Genomic DNA, 26357 nt, shown 5'->3' with positions numbered 1-26357 from the left:
ATTTCAAATAATACACAGTATACACTTTTCACTCGAACTTTATAGGAAAAGGAAAATTGGCACTGAAACCGGAGTGTGCAATTGGATCATCTGTCAAAGTTGAGAGCTTATAAAATATAAGATGACAACATTTCATAAAGATTGAAGGGCAAAATAAACAGTAAAGGAGTCAGATAGCAGTAGATGGAATAAAGGCTGAAAGTACAGCGATGGTTGAACAATTGTGGTCAAATCATCAATGCAAGGAAAGCCACTCTTATTCCATTATTTATGTTGTGTGTAAATTACAGCTGCTTCATTAAAACCTTATTATCTCCTTTGTTTAATATTAGAGTATGTAGAGATAATCATTAAGGATGTGAACGTGATAAGAGATTATTATCTGCCTTTCATTATCCATATGCATGTTTAGTGGCATTCACAGATCAGATAAGAATCCAGTATACAGTCAAAGTCGGGAACAGTTACTATCACATCAGATAAAGAAGGAATGCTAACAGTCATCAACAAATACTGTGGCATTTCTGTGATTCCTGTCCCCTGTTTTAGGGTGCATGGATTACTACTAAAAGAGCAGCCGGACCAGGTTCTACTTACATTGTTGAGGTCAAAGGTCAGTGGGTGTGGACATCTCTTGGATCCAGACCAGAAGGGTAGACCAACAGCAGTCTTCTAAAGGGACGCAGAAGAAAATCGTTTTTTCAGTTAAAATTTGAGATAGTTAAAATATCGCATTTACATTTTATATACCGACAGAGCTCACTGTAGTTATTAATAATACTAAGGTGTAATTAAAAAGGGATCCATTTCTATATTCCCAATGATTTTAAACTTGACATGTATATCAAATTCAACATACAGTATTTGTGTATTACTTGATAAACATCACGAGTCCATTTTTGACCCAGCAGGAGGATTCCCGTAGTACTGCCAGACTAATATTGTTATCAGTCTTGTGTTGACAACACCATTTGTATGTCTGATAAAGAAACAAAGAGACTGAGGGCTTTGATGTTTCCAAATGGTCCATATGCTGGAAAGGGAGAGTCCTGTGGTGCCAGTTCTCACAGCAGGGGGGCTTTCTAAAGTAGCCAAAAGGCATCTACTGTATTCTCCTTTTCACAATTAAAAAGGATGATATCACTAAGTTTAAGAATGTAAGGCGTTCCTATGGTACAAATAAGACTAGTCAAACATAGAACCACTGTTCTTTCAATAATAAATAATAGGTGGACTTTTGAGTTTAGAGTGTTTTTTTAATAATACAATTGATTTGTCTTTATCAATCTTAAAAAAAGAAAGAAGATAATTCACTGTATTTGAGTATTTAGAGTGCTAAAAATAACTGAAATGTTAACTTAACACCATGTCTTAACATTGCTTTATTTAAAACACGAAAAACAAATTGTCTTAAGTTAAATAACTCTCCAGACACTAGTTTCAGCCCTCTTTTATGTTCTTAAACTGCGGTCATTTAATTAGCAAGAAGTAGGCAGCTCACTGTAATGCATGGGTTTGAATACAAAATATGAAGCCTTTTATCTCTACCATCATGTTAGTAAAAGGTTCAAACACATGCAGAACGACACTTCTATATGGAGGCTCACACTCGTAAAATTAGCCGTTATGTTTAAAGTGTGGCCATCTGTCATGTGTGTGCACCCATATTTGTCTGGTTGGTTTGCGAGCGTTAACGGACATCAGCTGCCTTATCATAGTTCCTCAGAAAGTTTGTGGTCCAAAGTCACTTTCCAGGATGACAATGAAACCATAACTCTTGTATACAGTAGTTAACCACAACAGCTATGGAAGGGAAAAGAGTAGCAAAAACATAACATAACTGCCACAGAGTTTGTAGAGTGTGTTCTGATTATAACGTTTAACAATCATTTTAGAAAGGATTCTATAATGGTCTCAATGCAAATAATGCCCCACATGAAAAATAATTAATTTTATAAGCGAAATAATATGAAAAGTTTAGATTATTTCTCAAGGGAAATGCAGGGGAAATCACAATTGGACAGAGGAATTTCTATAACCCTGCAGGGACGTTTAATGAAAGTAGAAACGGCCAGTTGCCGGACTGAAGTTAGTGAGGGTTTGTTTGGGTTGATACTGATCCGTGCCCCCCCAGGTGTGACAGCATGATGTGACATCACTGTCTGCATGCTTCACCAGATTACAAACCCTCAGAGCCGCTCAGAGATATTTATCAGAGATGGCTTTCAGTGGTTTCAGCTTTCGAACAAGGTTAATAGTGGTTCTTAAGCCCGGGGAAATATGCTGCAATAAACAATAAAGTTAAATGTAAAGAATTAAACACTGACTCGCCTTCCTTTTGTGCTAATGCCACAAGGAAGATTTTTGTTGATTTGTATACAAGGACCTTACATAAAAAACAGTGCCACTCTGTGTGCATCAACATTGTTCACAGCTCTATGAAATGGGGCCTTAGAGAGTTATATGTTCCTCGTGTGATGTTACCTCTTCGGAAGGGAAACAGTGCAGAAGCTGGCGGATGTCATTGTTATACAGATTCTCCCACTTGCTCCGTGCCCAGCCGACACAGTCTTCCCAGCTCGTTGGACGTTGTCCTCCAGCTTTTATGTTCTCCAGGCTGCTACACAACCCCTCAAGAGCCTCCAGGGCCTCAGCGTCTCCCAGGCCAAGAGTCCGAGGCATAAACTCTGGATCTCTGCAGGAAACCATACAGAAATTCTTCATCATTTAATGACAGACATAGAGGTATACATGAGGTAATCATCAGACAAGACCTGACAGGTATCCTCAACATTTCTGGTTGTAAAATACATTCTCAGAGTGTAACCTAGAGAATAACAGCTATGACATCTATTTTTCTGGAAGGGAAAGACCAGTTACACAGTGGGAAAAACATTTGAAACGGAAAGCAGAACAGTGTGTATGTAAAAATATCTGATTTAAGGAAGCACAGAGCAGAATGACTAAACAGATCTTAGTTAATCTGAGTGTAGTCCTGCTAGTGACTGAGAGGGATTCCTTTGATGCGTGGCTGTGTACGTATAGGAAGGAAAGTAAGTAATCTTGTAGTGTACTGGTCAGTGAAACTGCAAACCACACACCTGAACAGCTCATGTGCCATTATCATGTGTCAGTTAAACAGTCACAGCCTTGCACTGCAAACACAAAAAGGGATCTGCCTCCACTGTGCGCAGTTACACCTTAACAGGTCTAAACAGGAACATTGAGAGCCATAGTTCTGCTTAGAGCTGCACAGGTGGGAGGGTAACACAACAAAATGTGACTGTATTTTCCATGAACTCGTCAACAAGGGCTTGAATTACTGGACTACGACATTTACCTGACCCAGCATGACTGCAGCACAAAGAAACCTCAGATGAAACACATAATACATGTTTCCACACATCAGTGTGACGGGAGGAACTGTAATGGCTGTGTTGACCAACAATGACCATATCTGCTATAGGCATGAATTTTGTTTCTGTTTAAAGATGCGAGAAAGTGCACAAGTGCTTCACAATGAGGGGGAATTACATCAAATCTCACAAAAACAAACAGAGACATCTCAAAACATGGCGGGATTAGGGGGGCTCCGGAGCCTCAAAGCTCAGACTAAGTTTTGGCCTGGGGGCTCAAATCTGTTACTGTGACATTATAATTAGAATGACGTGTTTTTCACAACAAATTCACAAGTCGAGCAAATATCACATCTCAACTCAATATGTATATCAGCAGCACACTGACAGCCTTTTTCCATTATAGTACATTCTTTAAATAGCATTATATTTAATTATTCAGAATTGTTTCTTGACCACAAAGCCTCTAATTAGTTGCTATTTCACTATTATTTGTAGAAAACAGTTTGAGCTGCTAGATAGCTCTAATGGAAGAAATTAAGACTGTTAATACTCTTTTACTAGGAGTTTACTGCTAAAAGCCAACCACATGAGGTAATGGTTTTTGGAGCCAAGGCAGAACGTATAAAAGTTAGCGCTGAGCTTCAGTCTGCAATGTTCAAAACAACAGATAAAGCCAGAAATCTAGGTGTAGTCGTGGACTCTGACCTGAGTTTCAACAGTCACATTAAAACAGTTACTAAATCAGCCTACTATCACCTAAAGAATATATCTAGGATTAAAAGACTAATGTCACAGCAGGATTTGGAAAAACTTGTCCATGCTTTTATCTTCAGTAGACTCGACTACTGCAATGGTGTCTTCACAGGTCTCACTAAAAAATCTATTAGGAAGCTGCAGCTGATTCAGAACGCCGCTGCTCGAGTCCTCACTAACACTAAGAAAGTGGATCACATCACTCCAGTTCTGAAGTCTTTACACTGGCTTCCTGTGTGTCAAAGAATAGATTTCAAAATATTGCTGCTGGTTTATAAAGCACTGAATGGTTTAGGCCCAAAATACATTACTGACCTCCTGCTAAATTATGAACCATCCAGATCTCTCAGGTCTTCAGGGACTGGTCAGCTTTCTGTCCCCAGAGTCAGAACTAAACATGGTAAAGCAGCCTTGCCTTGCCTTACATGTTTTCCCGTTTATAAAACAAAATAATGAGCTTGAAACACTACATTAGTTTTGTAGGTTTGCTGGAATGCTTTGTAGGAGAGCAGAAACGCATTGTAAAATGAGCAAGTAGTGGTAATTAAGTGCCAGCAGATTGGCAGCAGATCGTCGAATGTAATTAAAACGTTTTTTTTGGAAGCCACACTTGTTGTGGAAAAAAGTTAAACATATCTTACCTCAGGAAAAGATTCACATTTTCAGGTGCTTGTTTGAACAGTCCTTCAAACTGGTCTCTGGCCCACTATAAAACAATATGTATGGAAAATACAATCAGTTAAATAAAAAATAGACTGCACACACTACACTACATTTTAGAGTAATTGTATTGCAATGAAAATTGGTACATGCATTAATAATTAATGTCATTAATAAGGATTGCTTTTGATTCTTTAACTTTTCATTTAGCACCATCATCTGGTCATTATAATGTTCCCAATATTTCGGAGTCCTGTAAAAAAGTTCTTCCAAAATATGTTTTCAATAGTTTCAACTTCTATATATTTAAACGAGGTGGACATAAGACTCAGCGGAATAATAAAAGTAAAAAACAATAGATTATAGATATTGCCTTTTTTCTATCTCTGGTCATTCACTGTAGGTTTTGAAGCAGAAGGAGTTGAATCGATCAGTGTACTCAAACAAACAGCTCAATTATATGTTAACATGGTACCTGCAGGGTGTGCTCAATGCGGTGAGGGAAGTTCTTGAGAGTGCAGAGCGGGATGGCATCATTAGAACTCGATTTGTCCGGGCCGTAAGACTCGGTCAGGTGAGGCACCACCGCCAGAGTATGACCCTGACATCCTAAAGTTCCTCCCTCCAGCAACGGTTTCTGGAGTTGCACACAGCGTCTGTCAAGGTAGACTCCTGGGAATCAAAAAGAGCAGTTAAAGGCTGTTGTACTAAATGTTGATATGGCTCCGGTATATTCACGGTTGTAATAAACATTAAAATAATGGCGAGGAAGACAGAGTAAGTGCACTCACTGGCTTTCACATTATCAAGGGCTGCAGCCACTCCATCGAGACCCATGAAGAACTTGTAATCATAAACTTCTTCACTGTCAGGGTCAAGACAATTCTGGTGAGCGGTGATTTTCATCGCTGGGTTCATCTCTCGCACTGCTTTGGCCGCAACGTCCGATTTTGGTTTCTGTTTATTTATAGGTGAGCAAGTCGTCAGTGTCATTGAGAGATAATGTTTTTCAGCAATGTAGAACACAAACAGATGGAGGGTGTAGTGAACAAAATGTTAATGCATACAGAAGGAATATCCAGATTTGTTTTTGTGTCTATCAAACGGTTCGAATAAATCAGCAACATCTATAGCCTAAAGAAGACTTATAAACCGTCTCATTTCTCTCTATATATATATAATACTAGAATAAACACAGTTTCCCTCCAGAATCTCAGTGCATTTAATGATTTTTTTGTCAACATACCCTCTAACCGCACTGAACTATGTGTTGCGTAAGTTGTTTACTCAGATGTTAGTGATCAACTGTCTGATACACCTCTAAAGTACACAACAAAACAAAACTGCCACAAATAATGGAACTTGTCAGCAATGTGTAATCTGACACAACCTATCTCAGACTGTCACAACACCTTAGCCCCCCCAACCTGTCCCATTAGTAAAGCCCTCTGACCCTTCCACTTAACCAGGTCAAACAAGAAGTAGTGAGCTATGATGGCATGTGAGGTTCTTCATTACAGAGTGTGTTTTCTCACCCCAATATCCTGAGACCTGAACAAGAACTGTCGGTTCAAGTTGGATCTTTCTATGAAGTCCATGTCTGTTACGGTGATGTTCCCTTCTTCTCCTGCACCGAGCCCAATGAGGGCAAAGTTTTTAAGAAGCTCACATCCGATAGCACCAGCTCCAACCTAGACAAATGACGAGAGATACTGTGTCAGACTTTATGTTCAATTAGCTTGTGTTATTTTCTAAAGATAAACAAATGTTTATATTTATGTTCCAATGTCTAATGTAAAAGAAAATGAATAATCTTTTATTGCACATTCAGGTCAGCAATTTACACTAAATATTTATCATTATCAATTAATCCGCTTTATATCTAGATTAATTGATTAATCGTACTAAAAAAGTCCATCCCACTTTCCAAGGTTGTGTCTTTAAATGTCTTGTTTTGTCAGTCCAAAACTCAAAGATTAACATGAATTAAAATAAACAAAGGCAAGCAATCTTCATATTAAAAAAATCCTAAATCTGTTTGTAGAATTGTGTGGGATAAATTACTTTAAAGAGTACTACATTTTCACAAAATACATTCTGTTGATCTACTAATCGACTAGCTGACTAGTTTTAGCAGCTAAGTTGCACATTACCAGTCAAACTCTTTGATACTTTGAATGCCGTTTTTACGGTGATAACATAAACACTTGCACGCACTCTCTTTTTTACAAAGCACTCACAACAGTAACAAAATAACACCTCTATAGGAAACAGGGAAAGGGTTTGGCACATAGACTGTATATATAAAGGTTTGGCACCGTTGAATGGCCTCTGCACACCAAGAGGTCAACACTGGCAGGAAATGCCGCCCGTATCACAGCCGTTTCCTGCATGTGCCATCATTAACACCAGACAGATGAAAGGAAAACACAGCTGGAGCTCCTGTATTCTCATGCAGAGTGTGCCCCCTGCTGGACAAATACCAAACCTGCCCTCACCAGGAAATACTTCTGCCTTTCCAGCTTCTCCTGGAAGGCTGAGCCAAACACTGCAATCTGTCCATCATACCTCGAGCCTTTCTGTCAGAGAGGAAGTACAAACATGTTTTTGAGTTTACATCAGAAGTCTCATCAAATGTTTGTGAATGATGTTTGTGATATGTGATTTGTTTAAATGGATAAACCTCTTCACGTACTGCTGAAATTGGGCACTCTGCGAGCTGGTCCTTATCTTCAGGAAGGCACTCGAGTGCGTCAAAATATAGCCACTGCTGAAGAGGTGTGAATTTCCCACTACACGCCTTCAGGTACAGTATAGAGTGCACAGAGCAACAGTCAGCTATAAGCAACACCAAGTGCTACGTATATTATACACAATGTAACAATATCAACGTTATACTCTATCAAAAACTGAGAGAATGTATGTATGTCAACCTTTTAACTAACCTTAATAACTTCCTGAGCTGCAAGGCCTCCAATAAAAGCATTCACAGGAGCCAAGTCACCCTGAGCTGTGAAGGACAGGATTCTCACAGCAGCTTCATCCAGCTGTTCCAGCTGTGCGACTGTGTTGAGCTCTCCCACTATGGCAAGCAGGGCATCTGCATCTGACTATGTGGGATGAATCATGAAAAAGTACGTGAAAACAGTCAAATACATTGCTTTTAATGATTATGATAAAACAGAATATCCTATTAGACTTGTTCCAGAAAATAAATGGGCTGGTTTGTAACCTGTACAGACCTGAGACCAAGGATCAGGGAGTCTCTGTTCTTTCTTCACAAAGCCGTGGAGGGCTTGGAAAGCCAAGTGCAGGGTCTTGTGCCTCCATTCTTTTCCATAATCATTCAGTTTCAGCAGCTGACAGTCCAATAGGGCCTCGCTCAGCGGTTTCTGCAATTGGTGTTGTTATTTTATTTACAACATCAAAAACAAAAAAGTTCAAACTAAATCTGGATACTTACAAATGTTAGCATGCAGGGCTGTTTAACCTCCGTCACTACTCCACCACATTCATACTTAGAGAAGGTCGAAGTGTCACATATGCTGAAGGAGTAGGAGCCTGGTGAAGGAGTTGATAATGACAGATAAAAAACACTATTCTCATCACAACTATTACATTCTGCTGGCATACTGCTTGGGCAGGTAGAAAATGTTGAGTGCCATGTGGCTCATGACTAAACTATTTTGTGTCAGCTGAGGAAAGAGACTGTGACTTTAGGTAACACTGACCACAGTCTTTGATCTCCACAGGAGTGATGCTGTTGAGCTCCGTCATCCCTTGGACTTCAGAGAAGATCACTTTTGAACCGTTTGGAAATCTGTGCTTCTGGTCATCTGTGCAGAGCACCACTCCAGGATTGTCCTAAATCAAAGTCATTTTGACAATGTCCAAAGTTGAAAGACATGTTGTACTAATAATGTATGCATATTTTCTAAAAATCTATAAAAACATTTGGAATTATTACAATCTTAATCGGACAGTTCAGAGATAGCCATATAAGCAGATATCTTTAATTTGTTGATTTGTTAGAGAGGTTTTTAATTTGCCAGAGACAACAAATGGAGGGTATTACCTTAGAGATACTTTGTATCATTGATGATGCGGGCATATCTTCATCCTGGTCCAAGACCTCAAACTGCTCCCCAAAGTCACAGAACAACTGACTGTAAATAAAACACACTGTTTTAACTTATGTGTTCCATGTTTAAGGTTCAAGTGGTTTTTTGATAGTTTGCCTTGTCCACTTACCCACAGAGTCCTTTGGTGTCTGCTACAATGAACTTGATTCCACGTGAATGGCAGAGATCACCAAAACGCTTCTGGTCATCCAGTGAAGACTCAGTGAGGACCACCACCTGAAAAATGGACAGTCCACTCAGATGCGTTTTGGCAATTGTTGTCCAAAACGCAACGTATGCAAGTGTGGCTTGGAAACTTCAAAAAGCTTCAAGGCACACACTGAGATTACCTTAAGTGGGAGATATCTATCTATCTCTAGCAGTTAAAGATTCAAAATGAAAAATATGTCCATATTCATAGATTCTGGATTTTTCAATGAGGCAGTAGATCCACTGTTTATGTGAAAAAAGCCTTTTTGCACCTCAACCTAAGTACCTGAAATTGCAGAAGCAGTTCCTCATCCAGGGGTCCAGTGTGGGCCGACACACGCACATGTGGGTTCAGGGCAGACAGCTGTTGCAGGGAACATGTGGCTCGGTTCTGACCAAGATGGGACTCCTTCAGGAAAAACTGGTGGGAAAATGAAATTACAGGTTGAAGGATAAACTCAAGGTTCACCTGACCGTATCACAGTGACTCATCTGTGAACCGGTCTGCTCAGATGCCACTTGTTTGAAGGTTTTGCCAGCATGTGTCCATCTAAAAAGAAACCTAAAAAGTTGCCTGATGGAGCAGCTACTAAGCAGTTATGTGTCATTGCAGTTAGTTTAACTTTTTTTTCAATAGCTTCCATGTCAAAATAAGAATCAAACAATACCAGGGTTCCCACGCTTGACGTGACATTTTTTTCCATGCTACCTCCTGATTTTCCAGGTACCATATTAAGTGATGATCTATAGGCCCCTGAAGCTTGTGAAGTGTGACCTGACCATCTTCATGACCCAGCGAATCTCTGCTTCAAATACAGCTTGGCTTGAAAAAAAAGTTTTCCCCTGAGCTCCAGAGCCTTTTTCCGTAGGCTGTTCACTGCTGGTACTGGGCACCTGACTGTCATTTTCGATATCCTGGCTTGTTGGGCCGCTTCTTCCCTCTCCTGTTTTTGTAGTCAAGAAATCTGTCATTCTTCTTTCATTATTTAGCTGTTCAGCTAACTTGGTGTGGGTTTGTCCTTTTGAATGGGTCTTGAGGGAAGCGACCCCCATATTGCTGATGTCAAATGACTTGCAGCAAACTTGCAATAAGCCTTGTGGACATCTCCTCCTGGTACCTCTCCAATCCAGTCCTTGTATTGAGAGTCATCTTTCCAATGTGACTTGAATCTGCCGCGTGTCATTGTCACTCACTCCCGTAATGCATCACACATTTGAGATTATGAGTCTTACTAATGAACCTAAAAGGGAAAACATAAGGCTGGTTCCCTTGTGGTTCCTCAGTACAGCAACCCCACTAGTAAGCTTAGTTTAACAGTAGCCTATAGATGTATAGAATCAGTCTAGGCATGATCAATGAATTTTCAAAAATGTCTCACCCCAAATGTTCCTATTTACTAGTATAATTTTTTTTAAGAAAAAAACGAAAAATCACAAAATAGTAGATATAAGAATGAATGTTACAAAATGTATCAAGACTAGACTATTCATGTCAACTAGTATAGAAGTAATGTCACAGCCTAATGTGAAAATGTATTGGTAGTTAGCTAGCAATGCAAGCTAGTCAACACTAGCTAGTTAGTTAGCAAACTGAATGTTGGCTAGCAAGATTGCACTCCATGTGCTTGCTAACCATCATTAACAAATCCAAATTCAAAACAAACTCAAACTGCTAGCTAGTTAGCAAGATTGCACTGCTTACTAACTAACGTTGATAAACCCAAGTTTACCACAGTTAAACACAGCTACTTACATTTGAGGATAAACTTGCATAAGAAGTTTCACTATAGATGTCAAGGCTCCCGTGTTGGCTTGGAAATGCATGTATTTCACCCTTCTATTGAGATCGCGAGTAACGTTATTATTCCTGAAGTCCACCAATCCGAAACTATACTTTTAAAGTCCATATCACCAAGTTGCCTGCATCAAATTCCAACATCCAATATAGGATGCCAAGAGCATGCTCTACAACATGGGATCATCCATTTCTATCTACAGTAAAAGCTGTTCACATGTAAAGTATTTTTATAAACTCATCTTAATTCTGTGCTCAATAGTTTCATTTTATTACTATTTTACACCTCATCCAATAACAATTTTCAGGACAACTGTTTCTATTTCCATGTAAGTGTTCACTTTTGCTCAGTTTCCATGACTTCTCCATACCTGGAAAATGAAAAAATTAATTCCATGTTTTCCATGTTTTCCAGGTACCGTGGGAACCCTGAATACACATAATTTTATGTTAAAAAAGTCTTTTTTTCCCCCATAGCTTCCATATAATGTGACACAGCTACTCCTGACCAAGAAGACCACTGTGAATGTCAAACATGTCGAATGAGTCGAATATACAACCTAAAACTAACTTCACCTGTCATCTAAACAGGAAGTTACAGTTGGAAAACTGTTGTTGAGCTAACGAGAAGTTTTTGACATAAATCACAGCGTAATCTGACACATTATCTCCTAATAGGTTTAATTACTTATGGATCAACAGATTATCAGCACACATGGTTTTAGTACCTGGGATGAAAGGTCGCTCCACGCTGCCTGGCCTTCATCCTGTACTTTGACAGACTTCACTCCTGACAGGATCACATTTTTGGCTATTTCTACCCCAAGACCACGCATGCCTGCAATGAGAACACTGGCTGTGCCCATCCGGTGCATCGCCTCGTGACCCAGAACGTACCTGTGCAGGTGAAAATAACAGGTGGAACTGGACCAGCAGCTTTTAAAGTTATACATTTTGATCGGTTGATTGATGTGCAGTAAATACTTACAGCTGTCTGGAGTACAATCCTTCATCGATTTCAACGATTTCTGACATGTTGCTCTTGCTGTCTCCAATATGAGGTGACCAGTTTTTAGTGAGGGATCAGCTGGAATAACAACCGAACAGATCCAACCAGGAACTAAACAAAAACCGGGTGTGACATACAAGATATAACCGTTTAAAGAAAAGTATTTCACTTTCGTTTCAGAAGAATCTTTAGGGTTGTTTTTATGCCATAACATAATTGTTTGGCTGGCCACTAGAGGGCGCGTCAGGACTGTCAGAGTTGAAGCCATGCATTTGGTAATTATTGTAACCACATTCTGCTCCTGTGAGAATGAATCTAAATTATTAAAGACTATGAGAGTGGGTTTTGAAAGCAGTGGTGGAAGAATAAGTATTCAGATATTTTACTTTGATTAATGTATGAATGCAGTGTCGAATTACTCTATTAGAATTAAAAGGCATGCATTATAAATAATACTCAAAAAGTAAAACTAAAAGGATTGTCCATCATCAGAGAAAATAATCCTAGAAATTATGCAGGGTGTCCTCTGCATTTCAGTAAGGTTCGAGCTGGTTTGATTTACTTTATATTCAGCTGGGTATCTTCAAATAATATTGTGTTATATGATTAAGATTGATTGAGGTATAAATAATCTACATCTGCAAATAAACTAAAGCTGTCATATAAATGTGTTGAAGTAAAAAGTACAATAGTTAACTCTTAGATGTAGCAGAGTATAAAGTAGACCTACTAGCATAAAATGGTGTAAAGTATGAGCACTGCAGATGTTTACTTTACTAAATGTACTTAAGTGCAATCCACCACCTTTTAGAAGCTAGAACTGGAAGATTTTAGAGTGAAAATGTATTATTCACTCATTGGAGAAACACACTTTGAAGGCAACTTATAATTATGCAACCTATTAGCCTATAGAAGGGACTTTTACATGTTGCTAAATCTTTACATTTACAAATACAAAATATTTGCATATTTAATAAAAAGCAGAGCATTTTTCTGTGCTTTAAAACATTTTCATGATTATATTACACTGATACACCCTATTATTGCTTAATGTGGTCTTTATGTTTAACAATCTCAATCTGAAGAGGAGTTAAAAAAAGAAAGCTGCATTCCTTGACAAGAAATATCTTATCATATAGAGGCAGCATTATGAAAACCACCCATATCAGATGCAATGTTCTTATCATACACTTGTATGTAAATAAACAAACAATTTTAAATAAGCTTTTACAGTTTGAGGGCTTTTTTTTAGGGACTTTAAATATAAATTATCTTCTGAGAATTCAATCTTAGTCATTAATATAGCTCTAGAGATACTTCTGCCAAAGAGCAACACACACCCTTATATGGTTAAAATCTAAATCGAAGCTGCATGGCCCAGCCCAAGCTCTCTGCTTGTCTGTGTTAGTAGTCAAGTATTTAATGAGTTATACAGAGAAGGATGCAACGTTATGGACTGGATGTGATGTCCTTAACAGTTTGTTTGATTAGTATCAGGATATGAAAGGCCAGTGAGAGTGAGTCCTTCCCGAGTTTAAATCAAAACAACTTTCTCTGCCACTTTTTGCTCTGCAGTTTCTATCAAACATGTCTTGAGTGAGCTTGATCTTTGTGTTTTTAGTTTTAGAGCACTATACGTGTAAAAATGACACTCTCAACTCACGTGCATATTCCTCTGAAGGAATAAGGCCACACAAACTTTTCAAACAGTCTGTGATTACTGAACTTTGGATTCAGTGGTAGATGTTTAACTTTTGGATCTATAATGCTTCATTATGTCGAAGAGAACAGCTCTATTTGGATATTGTATGATGCTGAATAGCATAATTGTATATGTTAAAGTTTACTGGCCAATATGAGTCAATTTATCAATAGTTATTCTCCTTTATGGTAGTAATTTTCATCAGTCAAAGGTCACATTTCTGGCTTTATATAAGGTGGTCTGACTGGAGAGGAAAGACATTCCTCTCATACCTTCCTGGCTGCAGCTTCCTATATTTGAAGATTAACTTCATTCCATCAGCTGAAAGATATGTATTTTTGGCAAACATCTTACAGACGTAGTGCAGACTGTTTTCTGAGGTTGTGAAAGTTTTTCCACTTGAATTGACACGGCCTGAATGGAAAGAGCAGCAGATGATATGACATGTCTCTTGTGAAGGAAACGATGAGGGTCATTTTAAAGTGGTCAGATTTCGCAACAATTCCATACTTCCTTGTTGCGGGCGAGGCTTGACGGCTTGACAGGACTGCACACACTTCAGAGTCAAGCATGACTGAATGACGATGCCATATCCGGTTATCAACTTTCAAAAATAAAACGTATCTATCTAAAAAAAGAAAGAATACAAACACAATAAGAAATCATGAGAAATGTCCTTTAAATCTTGTAAATGTTCCAGAATAACTTATAACTAAACAGATGTTCTGCTAAAATGAACAAATATGAAATGCAGTTACATTTTTCAACATACTGGAACTTAAATACCAAAGTCTTATTTATGATCTGTGTATTTAATTCTTACAGCATACAAGTTGTTATAGTATTGAGTTTAGACTTATAATATGAGCAAATCATGTTTCAAATCGTAAATGATATAATTTGTAGCTCTCTCTTCAGACTATTGCTTGTTCTGCTGTTATCTGAATTTCTCCTGTAGGGATCATCATGACATGCTGTGTTGATATTGTCATTGAATAAAACCAAATCTGGTATTAATCATGGATCAAATAGACATTCCTTACAGTAGGTTATGCATACATGTATATATTCCATAAAGCAAATAAATAAACGATAAATCACACGATGTGCTTTGACCTGGCGCCCTTTTATTTTGAAGGTGAGTGTAATATCCTGTTTCTCCTGTAGACTGTGGTTAATCTCAGAGTCTTGATTTAGATCAGTATCAGTGTAAAGTCTGTGCCAGTGGGACTCCGTGCTGTCAGGTGAGAGCGCGGTTTACATTGACCCAGGACATTACACTCGTAAAGAAATACGTATATTGGACATTATTGGACTATTGTACACGCGCGACATCTGCCCCTTATCACATTGAGGTAAGTCTTATAAAAAATGTTTAAGAACATTGTTTATGTAGGATGTTTGTAAAGTAGTGATTGTTCCACGTTAATGAATGGCTGAACACGCTTTACTTACATTTCACAGTTAATCGCCTACCTGCCTAGGATATGTATTTTTACCAGTTGTTATGCAGAAAAATATCTATTGAAGTTATCTTTACTTTATCCTCAACACAGTTTTAAAACGTTAACAGTAATCCATTACATAATGGAGTGTTAAAATTGTGATCAAGGATACTGAATCGTAAGAATACTTAATAATAGGTGTTTTTACTATTTGACAAAATAAGGCTTAGTTAGTAGCCTACTATTCTGTTTATTCTGTGTTTGGCTCTGGAGGCCTGAATATTTCCTTAGCTGCTGCACATGTTGCAGCAAGTCACGTCCTGCCCACTAGAAGTCATCTTGACTCTATCAGCTTATTATTCCATTGACTTTATCAGATTCGGCTCAAAAGTTTCACAGCTATACTATATCTGTCTTTCTTAATTATCTGAAATTGCAGATTCCTCATTTGAAAAAGCAGAATCTACTGAATCACGAGCTTGTAAAGGAAACAGCTGATACTTTTCCTCTTTTGTCAGGTCCTCATGCTGCATTTTTCAGTTTAAACAAGCTAAAATGTTTAGAGTATCCACCTACACTTCATAAGTGTATATCCAAAGTCGTGAATCTTTGTTGAATGTGAAAATAAAATGTTACTGCTTTCTGTCAAATCTCAACATTCCTTCTGTGTTTTTCCTCACAGAGCTCTCCTACTGGTTCTCCAGAATGATCTCTTTGAGAAAAGTGTCTTATAGGTAGCACTCAATCACGGTGGACTGTGACGTGGAGATGGTCACTTGGGCCGCCTTGCTGACAGTATGCATATGGATACAAACACACACAGCCTCAGGACAGCACATATGTCCTTCTACTCCACGCAGGCTGGTAGATTTCACTGTAAAATACTCCCTCCCCCACTTCCAAACAGACAAACCCATACAGAACATCGCTGTGAACCACGAGGATCATCACTCAGACGTGTATGTTGCATGTCAAAATGTAATATCGGGAGTCAACTATACTATGGAAAAAACGTGGGAGGTGAAAACTGGACCTGTTGGCAGTACTGACTGCGAAACATGTTTGGCGTGTGACATAGAAATAGATCCTGCAGATCCAGTGGATACAGACAATGAGGTTCTGCTTTTGGATATGTCTGCCTTTCCCTTTCCCTACTTGTACATATGTGGGAGCACTCAGCATGGGATCTGTCACTTCATTGACATTGGCAATCCAGAGCCTGAGCCTCAGTGTTTATTCAGAAAGAAGAACAATTCTCCAACTGCCTGTCCAGATTGTCTGGCCAGCCCCCTGGGCACCAAAGTCACCATAGTGGATCAGTCTGCCACATTGCTTTTCTTCGTAGCCGCCTCTGTCAATGACAAAGTGGCTCAGAAGTATCCAAGGAGGTCAATATCAGTAGTGAGACCTCTTTCAACTGAAGATGGCTTTCATATGGTCATGGAGGGTCTGACAGTGCTCCCCAATCTACAGGACTCTTACAAGATTGATTACATCTACAGCTTCTCCACAGGTAGTTATGTCTACTTCCTGTCCCTGCAGAGAGAAAACCCATCAAATAACAATTCGGCCTTTCAGACCCGCCTTGGGCGACTGCCGATATCAATCCCAGAGGTGTGGATGTACAGAGAAGTGGTCCTGGAGTGCCGGTACCAACCAAAGCGCAGGAGGAAACATAGTGATGGTTTCAGGGACATTGTGTTTAATGGGCTTCAGGCAGCACACATTGGGCGAGCGGGGAAGGACTTGGCAGAAGAGCTGACGGTGGGCGAGGCAGAAGACATTCTGTTTGGGGTTTTTGCAGAGGTGAAGGAGAATGGAGTACCCAAAAAACACTCTGCTCTGTGTGCCTTTTCTTTGACTAAAGTAAATGATGCAATTGATAAAGGCGTGGATGCCTGCTGCAAGGCAGGCCCCGAGCAGCTGTCCAGGGGTCTCTCTCACTTCCAGCCGTGCGAGAGCTGCCCGCACGAAGTGAGTAACTCTTTTTGTTTTCTGTTCAACTGCTGTCAGAGCGGAGTAACGGTGCAAAGGTCACCCTACGCCCAGACAGGAAGTGACCTAGAGAGACAAACATTGTGTAATTAACTCACCTGTGACCGGAACACTGTAGTTTATCATTAAGCTTACTGTTTTATATTGTCTTGATAAATAAGGGATAGTATTAAGTACACCTTGACTGCTGAAAGGTGTGTGAGAGAGCATGGCCAGATGAGATAACTGGGAGGGGTGGATGAGTCAGTCTGTGACCTGCACATTGCCACACAATTACTCGACTCTTTTAAGTTTCAGTCTTTCTCTGTGAAAGGGTGGCAAATGCTTTCAGTAGTCTAAAGAGCTTAAATATGAAAAAAGTTTCATCAAGATAAAAGTCTAAATAATTACACTATGTTTAATTATTTCGCTTGTAGCAATTTACCTGGCAGGAAATATTTATTGACTATGTACAAGAGGAGAAATGTACCAATCAGTTCACGCTTAAAGCCCCTTCATTGGACAGAGAATGTTGCTGTGGTGCTCAACAAAATAATAAAGGTGTGGTGTTCCCCTTTTTGTGGAGTTCAGACTGTGTCCTTTGAGCTCTCACAACCATGTGTACACCTACAGGAATGTGTGCCAACATACACAAGTTATAAATCCTGCTGATTAAAAAAAAAGGAAATTTGAAGGGGATGGACAGAGTGGGGCTGTGCCTGACTTTAACACATGTTGTTAATCAGGAAATGTGTAGAATATTGAAAAAGTGAAGGGTAGGAAGGAAATAATCACTCTTTCACTCAATTGGCATAAAATCCTACTGGAGTTCAAGTTTGTGTAAAAAAAAGGTTGTGTACAATAAAATAACTGAAGAGACTGAAAAGATCAAAGATGTGAATATAGGGCAGTTAAATGGTGGGAGGAAAACAGAGGCATGATGGGGCAGGTCAGCTTAATTGCTTTGCAGTGGAATGTTTACCATTAGTTTAAAATGTCCTTATTTTTTCCAAACCTAATTCATTAACCAAAGTAACTCTTGCTTTGACAACCATCCACACACATCAACTGTTTTATTTGTGTGCATTTACCGAAAGCCTAGTTTCAGTAGCTGACTAACTGCACTGAGAAAAAGTCAACATATGGAGCTGGAGTCACTGCTATTTTATGACCTTGTTCCTCTCACAGCATGCTACTATGTCTGGAGGCGAGGCTACAGCACTTCCTTTCTAAAATTATGGGTTAAGATTGTCTCTATTTGAATCTCTTTTCCACTCACGCACAAGCATATGCATGATGTATGTGCTTAGAGGGAGAATAATGCTGAAAGAGGCAGATACTTCAGATTTATCTTTGTATGAGATTTTGTCATTGCTGATCTGTATGTGTTTTTCCAGCTTTCACAGGGTTCTGCTGGTAATGACACATGCAGTGTGAAACCCACTCTGGTGTCAAAGCCGTACTCCCGACTGGACCTCTTCAACAGGCAGATGAGAGGCGTCCTGTTCACCGCTGTCCTAGTCACCACTATTGGGAATCACACGCTGGGCCACTTTGGTACCTCAGATGGTCGGATACTGCAGGTGTCTGATCTGTTTAATATTCGTTTTCGATTAATCAGTTAGTTGTTGGTGTACAAAGGTCAGAAAATGCTGATCCCAAAGTCCAAAAGGATTTCCTCATGTGTCTTGGTTTGTCACAAGTACAAGTGATTAAGTGTTCTGCAATAGAGGAGGAAATAAACCACACAATATTCACATTTAATAAGCTAGAATCAAGGAATTATGGCTTATTTTAATAAGTATAACTGACAACATTTTTATATTGTTATTGTCCATCAGCCAGAAGCAGGTGTATGTTATATATTATATAAGACCCTCAAAATGAAAATGTTGTGACATTACCTCTCTGTTTGCGTGGTTTAGGTGATTCTTACTCTCTACAGGCCGATTGTTTATGCCAACTATTCTCTTGGAGAAACCAAAGTGTCCAGATCAGCAGAAGTTTACTCAAATGAATCTCTTCTCTTCGCAGTCGGAAATAAGGTAATTTTTAAACTGCTTATCTTTTAGGGGTGAAAAAGAAACTGGAGCACACAAATGTATCTGCAGCCTTAACAAGTGTGAACACACCAACACTTCTGAGTACAAATTTAAAAAACACAAACTATTAGACATTTGTCATTCGGTCATTTGTTGAACATGGTTTCATATATTTTGTATGAGAGTAAAAAAAGTACTTCAAGTGTAATCAGTTTATTATAATGTCAAGCAACAGCATAAACCATGTTTTACTTATTATTTTCTGACTGTTCTTCTCTGTTTCATCTGGTTTACTCCACCACCGTCTTTCCCTGATCCAGATGTTCAGGGTGCCATCTGCAGGACCGGGGTGTGCACATTTTATGACATGCTCCATGTGTTTGACGGCTCCACCCTTCATGAACTGCCACTGGTGTTCGGGAATATGCTCGAGGCAGCCTGAGTGTGCCTCGCAGTGGAACAAAGAGTCCTGCGTACCTGTCATAACAGAGGTAGATCTGCCGCTAGGTGTGACTGATTAACCACTGCATGCAGTTTCAACATGACTTATAAAGGTAATCTGATTGTACTAAATGGGCTGACTGCTCTGGATGATAACACCTTTTTCTCTGCAGTTTTTCCCAACAATGGTACCTGCTGGTGCTGAGACAGAAGTGACACTGTGTGGCTGGGAGTTTCAGTCTCCTCTGCGACCCGCCATCATCAGCGGCAAAACCCACATCATCACAGTTGGTTCCGGGACCCTGTGTACGGTCCTGCCTGAAAAGAGCAGTAGTGAAGTGTGAGTATCACACGATGCCACTTTCTAAGAATGTATGTGTAAAGTAATGTGTAATGCTAGTCATAAGTCAACCAGTCAAGGTTCCTGTAAACTGTTATTTGTTGGCATTATCCTTTTTTATAGCTGCTATAAATGACTGTAAGCTGTTTTTAGGTCTCTTTAAGAGCTATTTGAAGTAAAGTGATCAAATGTAAATACATTTACAATTTCAGTTACTGACAGCAATATTTGAATACAAACTTGACTTAACTTGACATGAGGCATTTACATTTTTTTATTATGTTTAATGCACTATAAGCAGGCTATTTTTATTAAGACATGGGGGACATGTGTTCTTATAGCTTGTTGTGGCTTGCTAGTCCTTAAAGAAAGCATCCAAACAAAATTGAAAAAATTGGTGAAACACGACATGTTTCTTTCACATTTGCAGCTGTCTATTTCTTTCTGACTACAGACAAATATTCATCTACAGAATTAATTAGACATGTCCTTCCTTGTATCCTTTAACAGGTTAATATGCAAGATCCAGGTAAACACACCAAGCCAGAACCTCAACATCACCCTGCAAGTACACGAGGGGGAGGTGGAGGGCCGCTACTCAATTGAAGGCACTGCTCAGATGCCTGGCTTCTCTTTTGTGGTGAGAACTTTTCTGCATTGAAACAATTTGCAATCAATGAGTCTGCACATGTTCTTAATTTGGATACATGCTATGACAAATGTTACAGTGTAAAGTGTTAAAAGATTTCCCCTTTGTCTAAACAGGAGCCTAGCATAACTGAAATCAGGCCTGACTTTGGACCCATGTTTGGAGGAACCACAGTTACTCTGACAGGAAAATATCTGAATTCTGGGACACAGAGAGATGTCTTCTTTGATGAAAAAAAGTGCATCATTCAAAGGTGAGGGACACAGAAGACTACTTATTTCACCAACATATGACATGATCACAAGACATGTATTCCCTGTGTTCAGAAACCCCTTTTTAAGTGAATGCTTTTAAAGTGTTGTATTTGGTTACTGTAATCTATTTTCTTTCCAGTGCTCCTGAAGGGAGTGAGACTTCTTCCATTGTCTGCAATACAGCTGCTGCAGCAGCGGTGAGGAATGTACCTGTGAAAATTATAATTGACAACTTTCAAGTGTCGACCACTAAGATGTTCTTCTACAAGAAAAATCCTGTTATAAACTCTGTGCATCCTCATTGCAGTTTCCGAAGGTAAGACACAGATCCCAGTCAGCTCTGGTCCTATTAATGGACACATTACACAATATTACTGTAAAGACACTTTACATCGCCTTATAAGACAATCAATGTTTGTGCATACATTTATTCAATGTTATTTTTTAACTTGTTCATTTACTCCTTCATACAGTGGATCCAAATTAGTGATACAAGGTCAACATCTTGACTCTGCTCACACAACTGTGGTTCAGTACATTTCCAAAAATCCCAACCTGCAACCACTTGAACAAGTAAGTTAAACCCTGGGTTTCATCGTTGTGTAAGTCTTTATAGACTTTGTTCAATAATAACACTTTTTTGTTAAGTTAAATACAGGTCATTACATGCTTGTGAATTGTAAGCAATTGATGGCCACTCGTCTTCATTCTTTAGCTGAATATTACTTTCCTATTATGATTAAAACAGTAGATGTGATTTTGAACAATACACCATGTCATGCTTTTTCTACTAAGGTCTGCAACGACACAGCAAATGCCACATATATAGAGTGCTGGGCCCCTGCTTTTAAAGAGGAAATGCCAGAAGAAAAGTCAGACATTGGAGAGATTTTTATCCACATGGATGGGAGAAGGAAGCTCTGGGAGAAACGTTTTGACTACCATCATGATGCCAACATCATTCCCATTGAAAATGATGACCATGAATTACCCATAAAACAAGGAGAGACAGAAGTTTCACTGCATGTATGTTTACTCTTTCAATAATACAGTTTTCCCCCTACATACTTTGTATCTTTCAAATGTTCTTTTAATATATTTGATATATGGGAATCTTTCTCTTTTTTCACATATGTAACAGCACAACAAACTGAACACTGTGAGCACATGTATGAATATCACAATGACCATTGGTGGTGTGAACTGCAAAGCCAAGGTTCTGCTGAATGAGCTGACCTGCAGGATTCCTAAAGGCCTGGTTATTCCCAGTGAGGGATTGCCTGTCCAGGTGAGAGAGTCTGCTTTTAAATCATCATCAACCTTAAGCTAAATCATTTATGGAAACTTAGGTTGATGTATCTAACCAGAGTCATCTTCTGTTACACTATCGTAGGTGTCTGTGAACGGGGAAGTTACCAAAGTGGGTAAAGTGGTCAACTATAACACCAACAACACAACCATGATATTGGGCATTGTGCTGGGGATCGTTGCTGCACTGGTAGTAGGGGCTGGCCTCGCATTACTTGTGATGATTAATTTGAGGAAGAAAAAGAGAGGTGAGAAAATCTTAAATCTGGAACTGTGGTCATATTCTTCTACTTATTAACATGACCAACAGTGACTCCCTTTACTGTATATGTTCAGACTTTTATTTATCATATGTATCTTTACAGCCAACATAGAGAATCGTTTATCAACAATGCTTTCACGGAACCGCATCGGCAGCGGTCCGGATTATTCCCCGACAGGTGACTACAGACGAGGTGACACATCCAAACTCAGCCGTGCATTCCTAATCCATATAATTGGTTATATCTATTTTGCCCTTTCTTCAACATGTCCAATTTACCCTTCTAGTAAGGCTTGTATCAAAACTGTCTTTTAAGAACAACAACATCATGGTGTGTCTTCCCTTGTGTGCTACAGTGGATCTGTCTAGTCAAACATCAGGTTCAGGAGGAATGGCCTTCCAAGGTTTAATGTATGCTGCGAGCCATGATCATCTGGCTATTCCTTTAATGCCACGGGACAATATCTCAATGGTCAGTCTTAGTCCTGTTCTTCTCGAAGAGGTCAAAGATGTCCTGATCCCTGCTGAAATGCTCCGAATTGAGGATAGCCAGATTATCGGGAAAGGTAAATCTCTTGTCTTTTATGGTGTTTGTTGTTTTCATTCCTGTCAATATTTTAGCAAAAGTATTCATAATAAACACCTTATGTTACTATGCAGGTCACTTTGGGACAGTTTATCATGGATACCTGATCGACAGCAAAGGGCAAGAGACCCACTGTGCTGTTAAATCCCTGAACAGTAAGTGAATACCTTTTTAATAATTGAAATCAGAATTGTATGGGCTTCTGGTTTGGTCTGTATAACAGCATGCGGTGTATCAATAGGGATAACAGATTTGGGGGAGGTGGACCAGTTCCTCAGAGAGGGCATCATCATGAAAGGTTTCCACCACCCACACATCCTGTCTCTGCTGGGCATCATGCTGCCAAAGGAAGGGCTCCCTCTGGTGGTCCTACCGTATATGAAACATGGGGATGTGCGTCATTTCATCCGCTCTGAGAAAAGGGTAATTACGCAATTAAACATTCTGGACCAGTAGGGTCATGAATATTTGTAATACTCCGGAGCTTGGGCATTTGGGTGGGTCCGCTCTGCTTCATACGTCTTTGTCCTCCACAGAACCCGACAGTGAAGGACCTGATAGGTTTTGGGCTTCAGGTTGCCAAGGGGATGCAGTATTTAGCCCAGAAAAAATTTGTCCACAGAGACCTGGCTGCACGCAACTGCATGTAAGTGTTAATCATGAACTGATGACTGGCCCAAGGCTTTGTCACACTAGTTCACATTGTGTAACTGTCATACAAACATGTAAGTTATGGAATATCTTATTTGGTTTAACATAAGTTGGTTAACGTTGGTCAACTACAATACTTACAGCATAGAGATATTTACTAATTGCTTAAAACTACTATGTAACAACAAAAACATAACCAACATTTATTTAAAAAAAATAAATGTTTTTAAAGAAAAGTAAATAATATACCTGATTACTTTTGTATATTGTAATTCTTATTCATCACAACTAAAGATTGTTGAAGTATACTTTAGATTTGTAAACCTTCAAAGCAACATGGCTGCCCTGTCCATTTGAAGGCTTCTTTGGATAATACAAATTTGGTGTAGTATTTTGGCCAATGACATATATTGATTGAAAGATATTAATGGAATAGTGCAACATTTTTGAGACAAGACTTTACTGACACTGAACGGGCACTGCTCATCAATATTATGAGAACACCTGTAGTTGGTGTTTTAGATGTTATGTTTTCTCATGATGCTTTTTCTGTTCAGGCTGGATGAAACTTTCACAGCAAAGGTGGCTGACTTTGGCATGGCGAGGGACATCTATGACAAGGAGTACTACAGCATTCAAGATCAAAAACGGGTCAAGCTGCCTGTTAAGTGGATGGCCATCGAAAGTCTGCAAACACAAAAGTTCACCACCAAATCTGACGTGGTAAGTGTGTTTTATCTAATCCACTCAAATATGCTTGTTGCAATTATCATATATTTTTTCTACAACATGTTGTGTATCTGTCTCCCAGTGGTCATATGGCGTATTACTGTGGGAGCTGTTGACTAGAGGTGCTAGCCCATATCCAGATGTGGACCCCTATGACATCACACACTACTTGTTGAAGGGACGCCGGCTTCCCCAGCCACAGTTTTGCCCTGATACTTGGTAAGAATCACACCGGCACCCTTTTAATATCCCATGCCTTAATAACATGACATTTTATCAATGGATTTTCTTCATAATACTTTCTAAAATAATTCTCTCTGAATATATACCAGTTAAATCTTAGATAACATATTATATTTAATCTCACAGTGTCATGCAATAGTTGACTTACCTGCTTACTCATTCACTCATTTACACATTCATTCATCTTCCAGCTATTCTATCATGCTGACATGTTGGGACCCGGAGCCTGAGCGCAGACCAAGCTTCAATAGCCTGGTTACAGACGTACAATACATCCTGTCCTGTCTGGAAGGAGAGCACTACATCAGTCTGAAGGTAAACTATGTCAACTTAGACCTGCCACGGCCCTACCCGCCTCATACTGGATCTGCAGATGAGGCTGAGGCCTCAGACTTGGACACAGACAGCTATGCTGCCAGCTGAGGGGGCAAAGTCCTAAAACTCTGATGGGAATGTATGATCCGGATTAAGGTTGGACAGCATTCAACAAAATGGACAAATTCACCTGGATCCAATGAAGGGTTACATAGATTGTTAATCATGTCTTCAAACATGAGCACAGGAAAGGTTTTGACTACTTATATTAAAGATACTGACTGTACTATAAACTACAAATCATGTTGGAAGTTCTCTATCCATATTTCATTTGTATGGAGTTACATAGATGGAGATAAATGTTTTGTCTCAAAAATCAGAAGCACAAGTGTGGCAAAAATGAATGTAAAATGTGTTTTGTTCTCAGACTTGTAGAATACAATGTGGGGATACATGAGACATTGTGCTGTTAAATAAATGTGTGTCTCTAAACCATTGCATTAGACTGTTGGACACAGGGTCTATAAATGTTGATGTGCACTCAAGGGTCAACATATTTAGATTTTGATACACTTTTCCTGCTGCATGGAGATATAATATAGATTATATCCCTTCATATAGACTGCAGAATGTAGACTCTATTGCAAAGAGACGCTAACAAGTGAAATAATCATACTAGATGCAGAAAACCTCTTCTCAGATTTAGAGCTGTTGATACTCTGCTAATAGCTCTGAACCTACTGAATAATACAGTGAGCTGTCGATGCTGATCAGATATCAGCTCAGGCTTAGAAACACATCGAGTACCTGTCGTTATCACTAGAGGGCAACCAATGCCTCCTTCTCGAACATACTTCAATCGTACTGCAGTGATGTTTGCTGCACTACAGCAGCACAAAAATGGAACTCAAACAGTACAACTATATTCATCTAATCAAACTAAATGTTTTACTTAATCAACAAAGTATAGCATCATGACCAAACTGCCCATGTTTACTTACTTCCTTCATGTCATTAAAATGACCTTCGTAGCATATAAAACAAACAAAGAGATTTCAGAATATTGCACAGATTTTTCAACTGACATTTCAGTTCAGTTTAACAAAAAAAACACATTTGTTCACCAGCAAGCTGTCTATGGGGTAATGCACTTGTCTCTGGTATATCTGATTTTTGCAGCTTTTTCTCTTCTTTCTTGAACTGATGTTTCTTTGCTCAACGTTGCACTCTAAAGAATGTTTTTGTACAAATGTGCATTTGTGTCCACAAATTAAATGTTTCTCCTGACTTGTCTTTTCCTGGCCATCTCCTGAATAAATATGAAGAAAACATTCTTGATAGACTGTTCCACCTACCAATTTCAATGCAGATCACTACAGCAAGAGAAGGTACAGAAGTTATTCATGAAAGCGTATCATCAAAGCCTGTGACACGGGTCTGTGGCAGGGCTGCCCTTGTTCTCTGTCAGGTGGATACATACAAACTGTTAGTGGTCTGATTTATGTCTGT

At 39.2% G+C, this 26357-nt stretch overlaps 2 protein-coding genes across 4 annotated transcripts in view; one reads left to right on the top strand and one right to left on the bottom strand.

Annotated features, from left to right (window-relative positions):
* Window positions 1-12092, bottom strand: part of uba7 (ubiquitin-like modifier activating enzyme 7) — a 39345-nt gene extending 27253 nt beyond the window's left edge. The window contains exons 1-17 of one of the 2 annotated variants that reach the window (XM_034082832.2): window positions 11887-12092; window positions 11627-11795; window positions 9390-9524; window positions 9024-9130; window positions 8848-8938; window positions 8504-8636; window positions 8236-8333; window positions 8015-8164; window positions 7718-7882; window positions 7456-7572; window positions 7271-7351; window positions 6308-6463; window positions 5564-5729; window positions 5248-5444; window positions 4754-4818; window positions 2485-2695; window positions 598-672 (exon numbers count right to left, since the gene is read on the bottom strand). In XM_034082832.2, the coding sequence (XP_033938723.1) occupies window positions 598-672; window positions 2485-2695; window positions 4754-4818; window positions 5248-5444; window positions 5564-5729; window positions 6308-6463; window positions 7271-7351; window positions 7456-7572; window positions 7718-7882; window positions 8015-8164; window positions 8236-8333; window positions 8504-8636; window positions 8848-8938; window positions 9024-9130; window positions 9390-9524; window positions 11627-11795; window positions 11887-11933 (2163 nt within the window). In that variant the 5' untranslated portion in view covers window positions 11934-12092. The remainder of the gene's footprint in view (window positions 1-597; window positions 673-2484; window positions 2696-4753; window positions 4819-5247; window positions 5445-5563; window positions 5730-6307; window positions 6464-7270; window positions 7352-7455; window positions 7573-7717; window positions 7883-8014; window positions 8165-8235; window positions 8334-8503; window positions 8637-8847; window positions 8939-9023; window positions 9131-9389; window positions 9525-11626; window positions 11796-11886) is intronic. The other variant, XM_034082833.2, reaches the window with a different exon arrangement.
* Window positions 12093-14829: 2737 nt separating this feature from the next.
* LOC117446698 (macrophage-stimulating protein receptor-like) lies at window positions 14830-26135 on the top strand. Of its 2 annotated transcripts, none has more exons than XM_034083040.1 (21): window positions 14830-14964; window positions 15737-17028; window positions 18426-18611; window positions 18954-19073; window positions 19391-19561; window positions 19685-19851; window positions 20362-20491; window positions 20617-20753; window positions 20894-21070; window positions 21228-21327; window positions 21550-21780; window positions 21896-22042; window positions 22148-22310; window positions 22428-22502; window positions 22681-22890; window positions 22985-23065; window positions 23152-23333; window positions 23447-23556; window positions 24119-24284; window positions 24373-24509; window positions 24725-26135. In XM_034083040.1, the coding sequence occupies exons 2-21, from the start codon at window positions 15823-15825 to the stop codon at window positions 24954-24956; spliced, it is 4128 nt and encodes a 1375-aa protein (XP_033938931.1). In that variant the 5' UTR covers window positions 14830-14964; window positions 15737-15822; the 3' UTR covers window positions 24957-26135. The 2 variants fall into 2 exon arrangements, with proteins under 2 accessions (XP_033938931.1, XP_033938930.1); XM_034083039.1 differs by having other exon boundaries at window positions 22428-22517.
* Window positions 26136-26357: the final 222 nt, after the last annotated feature.

The sequence above is a fragment of the Pseudochaenichthys georgianus genome, chromosome 5, assembly GCF_902827115.2.
Source record: "Pseudochaenichthys georgianus chromosome 5, fPseGeo1.2, whole genome shotgun sequence".
NCBI lineage: Eukaryota > Metazoa > Chordata > Actinopteri > Perciformes > Channichthyidae > Pseudochaenichthys > Pseudochaenichthys georgianus.
This window is presented reverse-complemented; position numbering and strand designations above follow the sequence as displayed.

What these genes read in the sequence shown, in the direction of transcription:
- LOC117446698 (XM_034083039.1), top strand. Translation starts at nt 15,823, where the DNA reads ATGGTCACTTGGGCCGCCTTGCTGACAGTATGCATATGGATACAAACA. An exon ending in CAGATGGTCGGATACTGCAG is followed by an intron (nt 18,612 to 18,953) that starts GTGTCTGATCTG and finishes TGCGTGGTTTAG; the next exon opens with GTGATTCTTACTCTCTACAG. An exon ending in CAGTTTTGCCCTGATACTTG is followed by an intron (nt 24,510 to 24,724) that starts GTAAGAATCACA and finishes TTCATCTTCCAG; the next exon opens with CTATTCTATCATGCTGACAT.